Raw genomic sequence first — 18,692 nt, 5'->3', positions numbered from 1 at the left:
TCGGATTTTGTTTAAGTAGCTCCTTGCTTTGTCGGATAGACTCAGTTTGAAGAGTTGCGAATTCAAGTGGATTAGTGTTGGCGAAGGCCACAGCTGACGTCAAGAGGGATAAGGTTAATCAGTTTTAAAAACAATTACTCTGGTATAAAACGGGTAACACAAAAAAAAAACACCACAAAACTCCAATTACTTTAAGCACTTATTACATATCGAATTAAATGTACTTTCCGGCTTTGTCCGGAATGTTCAATTTCACGCAGAAGGCGGTTTAATAGCAATAGCGTCCGGGCAGTTGGTTTCGTTTGCCGTCACACGAGAGTATAGATTAAATGGTGCAATCCAGCCAGTCGTTCACATTTGCAGACACTCGCTTCGAAATGAGAAAAAGCTTTTGTTATCTTGCTTTTTCAGTTTTGTAACAATACTATAAGTACAAAATTATCTATTTCAAGAAGTAGAAGTAGAGAACTTTTGCAAACAAAACTGATCTACGATAAACTTAATATACTCACCAAGGATGAGATTCAGGCACATCGAGCGAGACAGCAGCACTGGGTGTGTCGACGCTCTGGGAGATGTCGAGTGAGACGGAGAGTCCGGTGGTGGTGTCGAGCGAGACGGAGGCGGCGGTGCGCTCGAGCGAGGCGGTGGCGGTGGTGTCGGGGTGCGCGGTGGACTCCGTGTCGGGCGTGTGCGGCGTGTGCGGCGCCGCGTCCAGGATGTAGATGTTGTCGTGCCCTATGTCCGCCGGGTAGTGCAAGTTCTCCTGCGCCTTGTCTATACGGAAGAACCTCTCCGCTGTCACAGCTAAATAAAAATTACCTATAATTGTAATAAATATTTCATACCTAGTAGTTTGTTAACCTACTTATGTTCCCATAATAAAATTTAAAAATCTTTTCAAAGTACGGCTCGCGGTTTAGTTTAAATACCTACCCACAGCTTTACAAATATGTTCACAGTAAAATTTCTAAATAAAACTGAACAAGTAAGTAGGTACAAACGGGTTCGTTTACATTATTGTTCACATAAAACATTTTTTCCAAATGATTGCAGATAGCTATAATATAACCCAAATTCTTTTCATTCAATCGTACAACTTGTAAATATAACCTTTCTACCTGTAGGAAAGGTACGGGAAAGGGTAATTCTGTATTTATACAGCGAATATGTAACGCAAATTATAAGATGTACTTTCATACAGATGCAGAGTTAAAAGAAAATAAGCATGAGATATACTCTTGACATACTTTAGAAATAATGGGAACACGAGAGGACATGTTTGCCTTCCGTTTTCCTCGGAGAGGCTCTTTAAGTTTGAAGAAGCTGAATACAAGCCTTATGTTAGATAAGCATTTGTTCTTCATAAGTTCAATAGTATGTTTTATAATTTTATATTGTCTTTCACTCGTGCCTTTAGCAAATATAAGTCTTGTGTTCTAAAGTTCTATACCTGAAGTTTAAGGCATAAATGCGGGAAATCTCGGCAGGTATGTGCACATAAAAACACACATGACTCTCTCCAACATGGCAGGTATAGAAATGTGAAAGTGGCTCGAACATACATCTCAAAGGAAGCAACGAGAAAAACTCACAGTCGACAAACCACCAGTCGGTGAGGTTCGAGTACGCTTGAGATTCTTTGATCATGTTCTGAATGAGGCCGCGCATTTGTTCCAAGTCCGCAGCAGGGTTCACGTCCAAAGTGCCGACCTGTTCCGCTGTAACAAAACAAATTATTTTAATCGTCACCCGGTTATGTTAAATGAACCGAGTTCATCATGTTACAATGTACAGAATGTCCATCGCATAATTTCGCTCTGGAATTCAAATTCCCCACGTCCATTCATCACTTTCCGGGACAAATTAATTTATCGACCATCAGATTTATTGGCATTTCGACTGGTGGACAAGGATTATTTTTAATAAAATTTTTAAATACGGCTACATATATTTTGTAATATTTTACTGTTTTTGTAGATATAAAATCAAAAGAAAATACGTCATCAGATTCAATTATTTATTAGTGAATTTAAACAGCTCTTCCTTAAACAGAGACAGAGCACAACAAGGTTTTACATTAAAACTTTGACTCTTAAACGAACTTCATTATACGTACATTAAGTGACTGCTTCCAGCGGTTGTTTATTCATTGTTTTTTTTTACAAAGTCCGCGGGATCAAAGGACTTTAGCTCTTAACAGAGTATTTTCCTGTTTAGGATGAGTTAGTAGGGCTTAATCTTTGTCAATACTGAAGTAAGATTAGCAAAGTCTTTATTTAACTTTAACATTTGCACGATATGTGAATGCATAGGTACATTTAATGGAATACCAAGTCTCTTAGAGTAAGTCATCGACACAAACATATTCTATTCTTTTTCAAACCTAATAGCGTCTCAATTTATTTAACTGAAAGTGCTAGAAATGTAGAAAATGCTCACAAAAGTGTTTAATTTAACACCGTTTAAAGTTGTTAAAAGCAGCATACAGTTTCCGTAGCGGGCTAAAATGTTATGTAGCAATTATTCGAGTGGAGTAGGTCGGCGTCGATCGCTACTCGTCGAGGAAAACAACAGATATCGAATTTAACTCTGCGCTAACTATCGATGCGAAATAAACAAGTGAACGTAAAGCTCAGCGGGGCTTTTCCAGTTCAAATGAATTCAAACCTTAATGTCGATTTATCTTATCGACATCAGTAAAACTTTTCTAGTTAAATTCAAACGCAGTAGTTAAATGCTTAACTTTGTTTGCAAGTTTTGGCACGCATGATCATATCACGTACAATAATAATACAATTTCGAAATTGAACACTGTCAAAGCTTCGAAGCTTTGTCGGTTTAATCAATGAACCTGTAGGTACCCGAGGATTGCATAATTGAATTTATTACCTGTCTTTGCGAGTAGCTCCTTGTCGTAATGATGTCGCTCATAATCAGCCATCGTTATGAGATTCACAGTTAGGGTGAGTTTGTCCATTGTAGTTTGACTGCAACAAAGATATTTAGGTCTCAGCTCCCCTTAGATACAATTCATTCTAAAACTATTTACATTTTCGTGCCAGGTTTATTTTCGACTTGAAACTATTAAATGGGCAAACACGACTATGAACTTCAAACTTCCAAAAGTTGAAGTAACAAATCTAATTTTAGAATATCGGGTTCCGTTCTACAATATTCAGATATTTTTCCGCAAATACCGATGTCTGAAAAAGGCGGTTAAGTCTTTGTGGTTTAATTTAGAAATCAATAGGTTGTTGTATTACGAATTGACGAAAATATTTGAAATACTTAACGTGAGAGAGATATGATACCACAACCTTACAGAAAATCGGTGTAACAATTGCCAATCCCTAAAAGACCGGCTACTCACAATTGTCACTCCTCTGGTGTTACGCACGTCTATGGGCGGCGCCATATGCTTACCATCAGGTGATCCGACGACTCGTTGGCTGCTTTGTACAAAAAAAACTTACGGTGCGATGGTTCGGCCTGGCTTCTTCTTAGCGAGCATGGTGGCTTGGTTGAGCCGCGAGAGAGTGATGACAGAGGGCGCCAGGCGACACGCCTCCCCATCAACTTGCATTGGTATCACCTTCGTTGTCACAATTTTTGCAGTCTTGCATTGAGTGATGCAGGTGCCGTGTCCTCCCGCTTGTAATAACGGCTGCATAACATATATGTACCAATCAGTTAATAGTTTCCAAATCTAAACATCCTCATATCATACAGTTAATACCGTAAAAAATCATAGGTATTAATTTGACCTCTTCTGACAACTACTTTCAATGACTAAACTTTTCTCTAGAAATACAAAATCCATACATAACATTTACTTTAAAAGAACAAAGTAACCTGACGAGTTAGCATCAGACATTAATATTACTTCGCTTAAATAGTCGGGACCTGCGACCTTCAACGTAGTAAACCTCTTCTTCCTCTCAACGAGATTACAGAATATCTCTACGTTACATATTATATAATATTAGGTACACACATATACGTAGGAGGTATCCCTGAACTAGTTTCTAAGGAGCAATTTACTGGCTACTGCAATATTGCTATTTAATTCCGCTGTTTGTATGCGGAATTTATTCTTATAATATTTTCTACTCTGCACTAGTAGTTTCTAAAACGTTGTGCATCGTTTTCGTTATAGGAGCATATGAATATTTTTAAAGTAAATCTGCTAAAATGCTTACTTAAAACATATGATATTATAGAAATTGTAGCAAAATCAATGGGAAACTAACAATATACTGTAAAGAAAGCTCCAATGTAACCAACTAATGATTAATATAAAAAAAACGAAAACAATTTTGAACGAACACTGCGACTATAATAACCTATTTGTACGCGTGGGTCTTGCATTAAGCGACAGGCAGGATTATATCCACCCACGGGATGGGCAAAGGTAAGGTTCCTATAGATAAACTAATAACTTTATACCTACTGCGAAAAAACTACATGTAGTATTTCTGTATGTAATGTGGATTTATAAAATCTGTATTGATTTTGTAATAGGCTGAGATGAAAGTACTCGTGTAAGTTCGAACACTTCAAAGATGGATCTGACACCGACTTACCAATTGATAAGTGGTTAATCCGACTACTTCTATTAAGCCGTCTTCAGTGGAGGGTTCAAAGGCTCCCCCTGACTTGTTCCAAGGGTGCGTCCCACCACCGTAGCTGTAAACAATAAAGACATGTCAGTACCTAGCCAAAATGTATTTCGACTAGACACAAAAACATTCACAGTTGCTAAGCTCATAAATTATTAACGATAGCTATCGTAAAGTTTGGAAGATGTTCGCGTACCTACTGAAACTTTTTATTTTCCTCTATTAAAATGGATAATAAATAAATAGATTTCTGTATCATGGATGAGTTTGTGTTTTTTATTTAAAATGATGCTATAAGAAAATTGCTTTTTGCAATTTCGCAAATGACAGAAGTTCTTTCATGTATTATGTAGTTGACAGTTGGGTTGTAATGTAGAAAATACGAATACACTTTCATAAATGAGATTTATTCTGACCTTGGAATGTTTAAGAAGACAATGGCATGAACTTTGTGCTCCCGGAGCACCGGCGTCAGGTCCTTGCCGTCGCACTCCATCGTCACGAACTCGGCAAGACCCTTCCACTTGCGCTGCATGAGATCCTTCCCTCCGGCAGTACCGTAGAACAGCTTATTTCTTATTCGAGAGTTGAACTTTTCTGGGTGCGCCTCTGTTTTACACGAAAAAATATTGTTATGATAAAAATAATATTGTATAATCTAAGTTTTGATAAACTTAAACTGCTAGTTATTACTGTAATTACAAACATATTTGTTTACTACACCTTGTATTGTTCGCATTCTACATTAGAGTTTCTAGAAAGTAAAAGGTAAAGAGAATTGGATGTTACGAGAACAAACATATCGGCCTTCTAGGTATCTATCTACTTACTAAACAAGGCAGCTAGGCAATAGTGGAGCTGAAGGCGAAATTATTAAGAAGTTAGGACTAACTCAAGGATTTTGGTATTCATAAGAAAAACACCTTATACAAGACGGTCGCATAAACCAGCCCGAATCGCTAACTAGTGCCTAATGAGTTCTCGCAAAGTTTGATGAGCGAGAGAAGCTCACTACAGTTTATAAACGTGAACCAACATTCAGTAAAACTAAAATAGTCTTGCGAACCGTAATTGCTTTGTGGTCAGTCTAACAGAATTAGTTGTAACAATATAAGGAGCTTACAAAATAAATGCTACTTCATAAAAGTTGTTATTTAGCTAATTATATCGCGTACTAGTTCGTGGTTGTAGTGTTTTACGGTAAGTAGGGATAATTACTTGGAGACTGTTATTATACAGCACAGTATACGTGTCACCATATGCTTCGTGCATGACTAAGTTGTGGTAATGCAAAGAGGTCAATGGGTTTATTTTTGCATAACACTCTGACATACAAAATATGAGCAAAGAATTCACGTTATTGCTAGGAATTCTTCTTTATTTGCCTTCTGTGGAAAAGTTTTAGTTGCAATGCAACAGCTTGCCTATTAGGCCGATATGTTCTTACTCATCTAACTTTTCGTTCGGTTACGTTATTAATTTTATCTGTATCTTTGCCAAATACGCGGTATTTATTATACTTGACTATATTATGTTACTTTAGTGACAAAAAAAGGGATGTGTATTATTTGTATTTTCTCTTTAGTTTGACAAAGCTGAATCATTTTTATTTAGATTAAAATCTAAATAGCATGTTAATCAAATCATGATAAATTAAAATGAGCTCAAAACGTAGTAGGAAACAGCTTAAGGAAAATTGTTTAGACTTTTATAAATATACTAAAATAATAGCGAGATAAAAAAGGCAGTTAATTGCGATGACCTCAGACTGAGATGAAGGAAGAATTTAAACTGACAGAGGAAATTGGCTAAAGCTAAAACCAGGAGTATAATAACAGCAGTATTATTCAAAGACCTTAGGAATATTATTATACTATCATGGAGTTGCTTCCTTAGCTTAATGGCAAGGCCAATAAAACAAAAAATACGAACAGACTACAGAGTAGCTTTAATTGTAATGAATGCGTTTTCAAGATAATAATAAAAAATGGCTGGATGGTTTCCATGGTCGGTCTTAGTAGCAAGATATTAAATTACATAAATATTAGAAGTATTAAATGTTTTTCAATTTCAATCGGATTTTCATATGGGATTAAAATAATAAGTAACCATAAACTTACCTCTCGCTTCATGGAACTCTAAAGCTATGTGAGCATCAACGCCAAATGAGAAGTAATTATTAACGACGTTGAGTGGTAGTTCTGGCTTGGCATTGCTGGTGTCTTCGCCGGCAGCCGCAGTGTTAGGCACCACGCTCAGTTCCCATCGGTCCAGCAACACCGTGTCACTCTCACCGATATTCGCCAAAATTTTCGAAATTGGCTCATCTTCGTAACCCTGGAACAAAGCAAATAAGATTGAAGACAATCCTAAAGCAATTTCCGAGGAAACCAAGTAAAAGTGTCCCAGATTTTAGGTTTAAGCCCTTTATCTACGTCGCCGCCGTCGAAGATCGAAAAACCAATTTGTATAGCATTAAAATATAGGTTTGGGGGTGAAAAGCAATGCTAATTTAACTCTGTGTAACCTATTTCGCTCGACTGACTCACACATTGTGTGGGAATTTACACATGCGGTGATGAGCGCTATGTTTTTTTTTTAATTACATAGAAAAAATATAAGGTTTAAAAACACAGGCTTAAAAAATATCAATTTCTAAGGTCACTAGGCTATATTCAACTGACTTAAATTTAAATAAGCTATTGCGCGGCTTGATTTTAAGTTGGATGGACATTATTTGTTTTTTTTTTTGCCTAAAATGAAAATTTTCCTAGGTGAGCCGAAAACATTGCTACCATAGAATAGCTATGTAAATTAAAGTACTAATGAATATTAAATAAGTATCCCAGACACGACTGTGGCAATACAGGTGGGATTTGGGGCGAGTACTAGGGTAATTGACGGGTGATACACACACACATTTATTCTGTACTTCATTACTTTTTCAAATGGTTGATTAGGGACCCAGTGGTACTAAAATATTTGATACAGTGACACAAAATAGACGTCTGGAGTGCCATGAACTCAATTTTTTACGTGTTTACCACGCGCCCCATATATTTATTATTTGGAAAGTAACTTTTATAAGTAGCCTAATATAATCTATTGATATTTTAATACCTAGATAAAATTCACGTTTTATTGAATTAACTTTGTTCTAACCATAGTTTAACATGTTTATCTCCTCGTAACGTTTCGCATATTAATTTTACGATTCACTTTAAGTGATTTTAAATTATATACAAACAAAATATACGATAACATTTGATACAATACCTACGTTTAAATTATCCTCTTCGTACTTATTATTTTATGTTCAACAAACTAGAAATTTTACATGAAAGCGACCTTAATTCCTGTTGCCTAAATGATAATGAGGATATTACGCTAATCTCGCCCGTACGGTACGCTTACAGGGTGGACACCAATATAATAACCGTTGGGTAAATGTGAAGCTGCGTAATGTTATCATCAATATTAGTAGAGTGATTTTATATCAATGTAGCGCTGTTGTAGCTCTTTCTAACACGCGCCATATTGTTATTTGTTCGCGGTATACTAAAGGGTGCTTTTCCACCAGAGATGTGCTATGTTGACATTGTCATGTTTAATCTAAGATTTTGATATACGTTTAGTTTTCCGATATATTTTAAATGATTTGTTTTGTCCTAATTTTATTATTGTTCTATCATTAATAATAATATACCAATATTTATTTATTTTTTCTCAATTGGTTGTTATTCTGAAACAGTGTCGTTGTGGTAGAATTGTTATAATTATTGTTTTGTATTTAACTGGCTAGTGCTGAAAATCAGCGCCGTGGCTCGAGTCATCGTGCTCAGGTTACGGTATTTTAGCTGAGCACTTTTGCGCCGTGTAGTTATCTTTTTCTTGCTTTGTCTGTACTATCTTGCAACGGTGCAAATAAACTATTCCATGTTTTTTATGCTGCGAAGATGTAATAGCTAAGCTGTGAAACTATGTGACCGTTTCCATTTATACTAAGCCACATTTGTTGGACCCGTTTCCATCAGTGCTAAGGTGTATCAATGAATATTATTGGTGGAAGCCAAACGCATCCACAGCAACGTATCATAGCACATCTCTGGTGGAAAATCACCCTAAGGCTGATGCGTTAGCCTTGTTGCCTCAGCAAGCCAAGCGTAAGACTTCTTACCTCGGCGCCGCCATTTAAGGAGATTTACTTAAGTACAATCGTGTTTACTTCCACCGCAACTTATTTCGCTCCTAATTAGTTTATTTGTACAAGTCAGTATGCCTCAATGCTTGTACATGATCAAAGCTTCTTAGTTATTTTGGGTTAAGTTAAAGCTGATGCTAGAACAAAAGACTTGGTTTTGTTATTTTTTCTTATATTTTTTCATAATGATTACGTCATTACTACGTACTATGTTTGATAAATGTTTAGGGTAAAAGAATACGATCTTAAATACAGCGCGGCTAAGGGTAAAAGGAAATTACGCTGTTATTTCATAATTATCGGAAAATAAAACAAAGAGGGTGAAAATGTTAGAACATTTGAGGAGCATAACAATAAAAGAAAATTGTACAAATCCGGAGTCTGAACGGAGTTTGTTTGTTGTTTTGAAGACTAGTAACATTTTCATGAACAATGTAATAAAGTTTGTTTATGACCTCGTTAAAACACATTGTCGTACATCAAGCGACATCGAGTAATAATAGCATTTGCATATTCATAGCATAGGTATACCTTTTCTTTTGATTTTCCCAACTCATACAGACGAATGTATATGTAATAAATTATGAATAACAAGTCGGCGCCCCTTAATTTTAACGTCCGGAAAATAAATGTATTTTAACTTTTTCCGTCAGCAGGGCAGAATTATGAATTTAATAACATTTGAAGAAAACGCGTACCTCTCGCTTGTTTTTATTCTAGATTGAATTTAAATATTGTAAAAGAACGCTCATGTTTATATGAGTTAACTTTTGAAATAATTTAGGACAAGAAATTCCCGTGGTAGTAAAACATTACGTGTAAGCACGCCGTATAAATGTTATGTAGCTGTACGTACACTTGTACATAGTACGCCAGTTACTATTTTAAGGTAGAATAAACACGACTTACGTCGAAACTCTCCAGACATTATTTAAGCTTAAATTGTCGCTGTTGTAGTTTTGAGAAAGTCTGCGGTTGCCTTAAGTAAGCTCAGTTGCAAGAAACTACGTGAGCAAATTTAAACCACTTCGGGATCAAAAAGTCTCTAGAGTATCAAATTAAGTTTCTTGGAAATCCAACTAATTAATTTACAACGAAGTTTTTGTTTGTATTTGTTTGATACTCGACGTTGTTAACCTACTGTTTTGGTGTTGTGGCACCGGCAAACTAAATAAATATGAGTTGTGTCAGGCCATTTAGGTGTATATTTAGTAAATACCGTACGTTATACCCGGTTAAGCATTTGTACGCTTCCCACGGGGCGAGGACGAATTTATTTTACTTTTTCACGCACGACACTCCTGTCCCGAGGCATGGACGGCGATAACGTCATAATAACACCCGTCGACATGACTCCACACTCAATCATTACCTACGTACACGGCTCCTGCTTTTACAAACTCGTTTTTTAAAAAGCCTGCATTGCTTGATCTTTATCTACGCATCAATAAATACCTTTTCAGTCCTATTGGTTCGTCTTTTTACAAAATTGCTTTTCTATGTTTTTTTTTATATATAAATGAGTAACTGATTCGAATGACTTGGCGCTTTGTAATTATAAAAAAGTGAGAACCTAATTAAAATATCTTACTACAGTTCAGGTATAAAGTTACTTACGCCGCCCCAACCAAGAGCTCGTGCGAGGTCGTTCCCAGTGCCGAGCGGTAGGACGCCCACAGCCGGCCGTGTCCCGATGCGGTCGAGCACGCTCAGCACCCAACCGACAGTGCCGTCACCGCCGCATGCCAGCACGCGCAGATTCGGCACCTTGCGAAACAGCTCCAAGCTGAAATAAAACCGTAATGTAAATTCCACATTTATTACAAAAACAATACTGAAACATTATAAAAGGATTTTAAGGGTTAATAAATGATGTAATTAAGTAGGGTTAAAAGCAAATCAAATTTCCACTGAATTTGATTTTCTCTGAGGATTTGACTGACGCTTGTTAGGTAAGTCAGAAAGAATTAAAATTACAATTCTTTTATACATAAATATAGTAAATAATAACCATTGAATCACAGTAGGTAAAACGCAATATCGCAGCAATTTGTACAGATCGAAAACTCAACATAGATCTAGGTATATAGATACTATTAGAGCTGCAAACGTTAAGATGACAAGGAGGTTCCCCCACGTCCCAGTCCCATTAGCATGACGTCCTACAGAACGTTTTGTTAAGACTAAACAAGGCGAATGATGCAACCGGACCATACCGGCCTTACATTTTAATGGGTCAGACCTATTATTGGCATTGTCAGGTCGACTGGCGGAGGTAGTTTGTGCTACCATTCTGCACAGATTATCTAATTCTTATTGCCCCTTGTCTCTTTATGCTAAACAATGTACCGGGAGCACTCGATTTGGAAAATCGTTGTCATTATTTTGATTGTATTTCCTTTCGTTTTAGAGTTTAGTGACCTGTGGTGTTTATTAGAGGACTTCCTAAGGCAGCATTGTGTAAAGGAAAGTAGTTGGTTACGTAGATAAATAATCATTCCTTACCCAGGTCCTGGCCCACCCTGTGTGAGATCAAATACTTGTCGTGGATTCAGTAGCCATTGGAACTTCTGCAGCAACTTCGCTCCCTGGTTGCCTCCACTTTTCGGATTTATAAAAACTAGTACTGGCTTTACGCTCGCAGTGGGAATTGGCTTAATAACGAACGTTTTCTGTTCATTTTTAGAATCTTTTCCTTTTTTCTTGGAAGCACTTTTTTTCTTAGGCGATTTCCTTAGCGATGACTTAAAACTACCTCTTCTTGGCAACTTGACGATCCACGACGGCGGTACTATTATATTATTTTGCGACCCTATTAAAGGGAAAGTAAACATTTTGGTAAAATTGCATTATTTCAAAGAACAAAGCGATATAATGACAAAAGTTTGGGTCGTTAATACTGTACCTAATGAGCATTCTTCTCCTATCCGCTGGAGATTGAAACAACTTTCTTTGTTGTGGTAGGCGTCTTTACACCACGAACAAGTCAAGGCAACGATTTCCTTCGAGCTAAACGACAATTTAGCCTGCAGCGACTGTTAAGAAAACATCAAATTAGAACAAATCCTAAACAATACACATGTATAAACACATCGGTTAGCTTACTACGATTTCCTAACAAAAAGCAAGCAACAATTAGTATACAGGTTGGATATTCTATTCATTACCAGCATTCCCGAAATCAGTTTCTTATACTTAACAAGTTTCATTATATAATTAAAGAGGTATATAAAATAACTCTGAAAAAGTTTTATTTACCAAGAAATTCATCAAATAGCTATTAGGGGCGTTTCTTTGAAATTGCTCTTTATAAAATAATAAATGTTTATTTAATATTTTTTAATTATACTTTAAAAAAGTCTACATTAAACTTATTTCAGGAATACAGGTGTAACAAGATAATTCCGTCCTGTACTGAGCACCTGGCCTCCACCTGCGAGCAACATATTGGGATACGCACATTCACAATTTCACCATTGTCTACTCCTATAGCCTTGTCTACAGTGTCCTGAGTTGGTATGCACCACCGACAGCAGCTGCGCCGGAATGACTGTGACAACAAAACAACCATGCAACACACATGCAATGAATCAGTGATACACACAAATTAAGCCACAATAGCAACATAAAATTAACAAAGTGACAATAAAATAAATGTTAAAACAAATGATATATGATACTCCTCTCTACCATGAATTCATGAAACTGAAACCAATCCAAACCTACGTCATGGCATTACAATTTAACAAACATTAACTAAATAAATTAGCAGTTGTCGGATTAAACTATTCATGTCATTAACCTTTGTGAATAACAAATTAATCTGAATAACAACAGCGCTAACAGCTAAAAGCTTGGTAAATCAAGTAATAAATACCTACACGCAAAGCGTTTTTAATGTATGAAACAAAACATTAACAGTGTACCAACAATAGTAATGAACAACCACAAAATATAACGTAGAAAATGTTTGTTGTTCAAAATTGTGCAGAGTGCAGGCCGTACAAGTACCTACGATGCGAGCGATATGGTAACACGTCATTAAAAATGAAGTTTTAATTTCGAGTTGAGGGAAAGCGCGGCTTGCCCGAGTGACGCGACCGACGCGACGCGGCGTTCATGTGTCATGAGTTGGTAACGTGTCGCATGCGATTTCTGGCTTATTCGTGCTACGTATGTACACAGATGTAGATGCAAATCATTTGACAGAACCGCGTGGCGCCCCGGGTGAGGGCCGCCAGCCGTAAGCACCGCAGTCACTTCATTAAACACGCGGCTACACCGCACCGCGTCCACCAAAAAGCTACTGTGCTATATCATACAATATTTAGGCGCAACCTGTACGTACATACTGAAACTACTCGTTACTATACAGTAAATAAACTAATGTATAATAACGTTCGTTAACTTATCTATCTATACTTAGAGATAACATTGCCGAATTACTTCAATGGAGGGTTTGTGGCTCGCGATAATATCACGTTTTGGAAAGTTGGCAACCATAATCGAAAGTCGCATCAATACAAAGGAAATTTTGATAAAAGTTTACTGCAAGGGTAACGTAATTAAGCCTTTTCAAACTTAGTCAAATTAAATGATATTTAAGTAATTGGGTTGTTCAAATTGAGATTCCAACAGTTACGTGAGATGAGAATTATAAGAAACGTTACTAATCGCATAGGCAATAATAACACCCCCTTTGACCTAGAATAACAGAGCTAGAAAATGGAAAATCGGGTAATACAAGTAATTCGCAGAGTAACTGAATGTGTTAGGTTAGTGATTAGCTCGGCAAACGTTAACTGACAAGTTTCTATTTATTTGGAATTCTAATTCACACAAGTGGATAGGTTAGGACTATCCTAATTACACTAAAACGTGTCAAGATCCGAGCAGCTGTCAGGCAAACGTACAAGATCTCAAGGAGATAGAGGGAATTGTACTATAGGCTAATCTGGATTACATTAGACAGATATACATATGTATATGCTAACTTGAAAGCATAATTTTGAAACTTATTAGGGATTCGACAGTTGAAGACGGTCTAACTCGATTTTACAGTTGTTTATAATGTACGAGTTTTTAGGGTTTACAACCCATCAGAGTATCAAGGCTTAGATAATTAAAAAGTCGTTTAATGGCTCAGCTTTTCAACAAAATCCATAAAACATTTATAAAGTTCTCCAAAACAATTTTGGTGTATTTTTCACATGCATTTTATATTAGACATTGATCGGTTTGTACCTATAAAAATCATATATCTTTTGCACTTTCAAATGGAGTTTTACGGAATTCCGTAGTAGATTTTAGTCGTATATATGTCTATTTAAAAATGTGTAGACCTTTTCATTCGAGCTTTACCATTTCAGCTGATGTAAAAGTCAAAACATGTCCGCCAAAGCCGGACGTTTCGCAACTCTAGCAAGCCGGGTAAAAAAAAGTTATCCGTCAGTGTGACCTTTTTATTTTCGTAGCACGGTACCAACTTTTTTTCGTAGTTCGGTACTGTTTGCTATGGTAATACAACACTTCCGCTACGTACTAGTTCACTCGTATATTTATAACTTTTGTCGTAAAATAACCTACATGGGATTTTCGTATATACTCGTATGTTGTTAATGATCAAACTATTTATTTTTATACGTAGCTAAGTGAAAGTGTGTGCAGAGCCCTTTGAACATAAAGTTTTTGTTGTTGACTCTTGATATAAACGTAAACCAATTCTCTTTCTATATTTTATAAAATAAAATATCAATAAAGTAGTACCTAAGTTATATTAAATGACCTGCAATCAGTTTTCATATCTCATAAAACTGCTTAGGACATAATAAAAGTTTTCAAAATTTTAATTAAAACTGTCTTAATCTCCATCAAGACCATTCGTTTTTATGATGTTGAATGCGGACGGGTGCTTACCCAGGATACGTCCGTGACGATTACCGAGCAAAATATACGGCCTTACGACTTTAAACGTTTGTTTGCCATAACCCACGTTTTACTGTGTAATTAACCTCCAATAGCCGTAGAATAAAATACGTAGGTACACAATGAAAAACTTTGCCCATTAAATAGCTACTCGACGAACACAATGGTCTTTATCGATTTCTTAAATAATTAAAGACTCAATTAAGTGGCCTGAGTAAAGGACTCTTGAGTGTAATAGTAGCGTCTGGTTGGTGGCTAACTTCCACAATTGTGATTACACGGCAACATCTCGGCCAGTCGCAGCGCACCATACATATTAATGAATGCTCCGATGGAGGAGATGATCGACCTGGCTCATTTAATTGTAGCAGGGACCATTAACTATTAATCAGACCCTATATTAATCCACGTTAAGCTTATACGTAGGTATGTGAGTAATTACAAAGCGTTAGGTTCTGTTACGGACTACATTGATCCTGTAATTAACTAATCGCCTATTCCCCAAATGTACCACTGACACTTGTGCTAATTTCTCTGGCCTTCAAAAATTACTTCAGCGTCTGGCAAAGCGTGAAATTATTCAACAAATTAATTATTACTAGGTATATAATTTCCTACAATTATTTATTCATGACTAATCTTTTCGATCATTATGATATTGACCTGTTGCCGTGTTTTATAAGTAGGCAGGTTATTATACAACTTTGCGTTCATTAATGTATTTATCAACTAAGTACTAAGATCTAATAAACATGGAAAGTTTGTTACAAATATAAAACAATCGAGTAAAATAATATAATAAAATGTTTTCCCTTCGTTTGAGCCCCAGTCATGCGGAATTTGTAATAATCTGATTCCGTTTAAATTATTTAACTCACGTACTGTCCTTCAAACTGCTAAACAATAAAGAAATTATGATTGTTGTTCTTGTATTCGTTTAACAAATATTTTCATAAATAATTTATTGTACGAAATCCGTTTCAATTGTGTCATGGTGAAAATTTAATGAAAATTTTGAGATTGTAATTTCTGAAAGCGAAAATTGTATTGCGTTCTTTTTATCTACACAGCTGCGACTGATTTGAAACCATAAAATTGGTCCTTGCAAGTATACAAATAAAAATAATATAACACCTTTATTTTACGAAGAGGGAGTCAAATTTTTGGCCAGATGTTTACGAGTACTTGGTAATAAAAAAATAAAATTATTGCTTGATCTCTGTGGACACAAGCTCAGTACCCACCTACTATTGAAATTTTTGTGATCGAATAACCCGATATTTATTAAAAACTAGAACGGGCGCTCTAGTTTTACGTGGGAGCTATTTTCTAACTTTTTCAGTGATTGGTCACTTTTTCTTTCATAATATCAACCTTATTCTAACAATAACGGACACAACAAAAGAAAAGTATCTACTCCAAGTAAACTAGTTTGGAGATTGTGCACATTACAAAGATTCATTTTTATTTACGTGTGTAAGTGCAAATACTGATAACTTAATTTAACTAATATGAATAACTTATTTTTAAATTTTCTCACGCTCCTACAAGTGATAATAATGATATTGCTATCACATCACTAAAGAAAACATGACAAGATTATACAAGGCCAATTTTTATCGATTGCAGTATCATTGAAATAAAGTACAACATCTTTAGATTTAAGTTATCGAAAGAACGTATGTGTATAAATATTTTTGCAGCCATGTCAAGTTCAATTAAAACCTACTTTTTACCTATGTAAGTATCCCTACATAAATAAGTTCATGTTTTTATGAAGGGACACACTACTTAGTTATCTATAGAATAATACTTATTTAAATAAATAACTTGTAGAATATCTAATTCTTACGCATCCGACTGCTAATTGCTAAAAAATCAGCAAAAAATCATACAATTGTTGCATAATGAAATGAATGTGAATTATGATAAAACACCATTATGTGATAGCTAATATATAATGATGATTTTAAAGTACCTAGGTCCAGTATTCTACTATAACCAAATACATTATACTTATATTTATTGTAGGTATTTTTTAAGGGAGGAAAACATCCAATGACTTCTCCCGCCTTGATTAAGACAAGAGGGAGTGTTAGACTCTTACTGACTAAAAACCACCCCGTTGTTTCTCCTGCTTTGAGCCCGAGCCCCGGTAAGCATATTTATTGTAGGTTTATGACGTCATATGTCATACCTAGGTATAAGGTAACCTAACCAAATAAGGCCTACCTTATTTTTATTACCGCCTAGCTCGTAGGTTTAAAATGACAATGGGCTGATAATTTCAAAATCTTATATTTATTTATTAAACTTTGTAATAATGGAATCAAAATGGCTTTAGAAACAAAATTTACAATTTTATAAACACAAATAACTAAAGTGTCACTTTGGCCTTATTGGGAACCCTATGTCTTAATAAGGCCTCAATAAAAACTAGTAAGTATTCAACTTCTTAATTATAACAAAACTTTGTCAATGCTTATAATAAATGTAATGAGATCTTATTAATAAATTTTTGTCATTATACATCAGGCTAAACGAGTTTCTCATCATGTAATACCCAAGTAACATCTTTGAAGTCATCGGTACCCCAGCATCAGTCAAACGAATGAGAATAACTTCTTGTTCTGTAGCCAATTTAGCGACCGACCTAGCTTTCGTGTAGTGGAAACCACTCTTTAGATGATGCGTACTTCTTTGGATGTTATATCTGGCTGCAGCAGCCTACCGGGTAAAACAGGGTGTATAAAATTCGAAGGGTGAATAGATACTATGAAGAATTTCCCGATATCCATTCACCCCTTTTCTGTATCTATTCACCCCGTTTACCCCTTTCTACCATTTTAACAGCGTTTTCCATCTTTTGCAAAATCCATTGGCTTTCTTTTTGACAGAAGCTGGTGATCCGTTTTCTTTGAAATTACTGAAAAACAACTATGCCGTAATAAGGCCTACACGTTTTTTTTGTAGGCTTTATTAGGGCATGGCACATAGGTAAACAAAACAACGATTATATGAAATACACCGATATTATAGCTATTTCACTAATGTGAGGAGATGGCTAAATGTATAATTGTCATACAGACAAAACACGGCACGTCGTATACTGATAAATATAAAAATACTAACAGTTTACGCTACTCGAATTTTATAAAAACTAAAGTGCGCTCCACGTCGTGATTGTTTTCGTCTGTAGGTTCCAACATAATCGCGGCACGGGTTGCTTGCTGTGCTCAAATTAGTTAAGTAATGTGCATGCACACTTCTACAAACTTTGGCGACCATTTGACATCGGGAAGAAGGAAATTTTCAAAATAGGCTTTATTGGGGCATAGGCCTTATTTGGTTAGGGTAGTATAGTATAATTTATTAATGATAGTGGAATACTGGCCTAGATAAAACTAGTACGAAACAATAAAATAAACACTCACACAGGTTAATTACAGTACCAAATTGACCCATATGCCACAATCATAATGAAAACGGCTGATTAAATTTTCGTGATAATATTATCAGCGTCTGACTAGGCAGCTACTAGCTCTCTAAATAATAGCTAAATCAATAATGCATTTACTGTGCACCATGTTATCAATTAATTGGTGATTTAAATCCAACAACGTCACGCCTTTTTGATTTAAATACAATACTCAATTATTTATATCGACTCAACTGGCATGTTCTAAGAAAAAAAGCCCATAAAATAAAAGATAAAAAAGAAGCTAATATTGCAAATGTTGAAAAAATGTCGGAAGGTGAAATCTAAAAATTATATAGTGTGTGCAATGAATGGTACGAATGTATTACAAAAATAAATCAAGTAAATATGTTTCCGTGACAGTTTCCCATTGTACATCATGATTTATATACTGTTGGTATTTATTAGGTACTTACAATGACACATATGGCTATTAAATCGAATGGCTGTAATACCTACTTAACGA

At 35.7% G+C, this 18,692-nt stretch overlaps 1 protein-coding gene across 17 annotated transcripts in view; it reads right to left on the bottom strand.

Moving 5' to 3' along the window:
* LOC118263915 (eye-specific diacylglycerol kinase) overlaps positions 1 to 18,692 on the bottom strand; it is a 148,086-nt gene that overhangs the window by 16,196 nt on the left and 113,198 nt on the right. For 14 of the 17 annotated variants that reach the window (XR_007707302.1, XR_007707303.1, XM_050705468.1 and 11 more), the window contains 11 exons: positions 12,284 to 12,373; positions 11,729 to 11,858; positions 11,329 to 11,635; positions 10,441 to 10,609; positions 6,743 to 6,959; positions 5,039 to 5,231; positions 4,587 to 4,689; positions 3,477 to 3,667; positions 2,893 to 2,990; positions 1,596 to 1,721; positions 513 to 807 (listed from right to left, as the gene is read on the bottom strand). Coding sequence is in view for 15 of the 17 variants with exons in the window: in XM_050705468.1 (XP_050561425.1) it covers positions 513 to 807; positions 1,596 to 1,721; positions 2,893 to 2,990; positions 3,477 to 3,667; positions 4,587 to 4,689; positions 5,039 to 5,231; positions 6,743 to 6,959; positions 10,441 to 10,609; positions 11,329 to 11,635; positions 11,729 to 11,858; positions 12,284 to 12,373 (1,919 nt within the window). In the remaining 2 variants the exon portion in view is untranslated. The remainder of the gene's footprint in view (positions 1 to 512; positions 808 to 1,595; positions 1,722 to 2,892; positions 2,991 to 3,476; positions 3,668 to 4,586; positions 4,690 to 5,038; positions 5,232 to 6,742; positions 6,960 to 10,440; positions 10,610 to 11,328; positions 11,636 to 11,728; positions 11,859 to 12,283; positions 12,374 to 18,692) is intronic. The other 3 variants (XM_050705469.1, XM_050705478.1, XM_050705471.1) reach the window with 3 other exon arrangements.

Source organism: Spodoptera frugiperda, chromosome 27, assembly GCF_023101765.2.
Source record: "Spodoptera frugiperda isolate SF20-4 chromosome 27, AGI-APGP_CSIRO_Sfru_2.0, whole genome shotgun sequence".
Lineage (NCBI taxonomy): Eukaryota > Metazoa > Arthropoda > Insecta > Lepidoptera > Noctuidae > Spodoptera > Spodoptera frugiperda.
The sequence above is the reverse complement of the archived record's forward strand: the minus strand, read 5'-3'. Positions and strand labels throughout refer to the sequence as shown.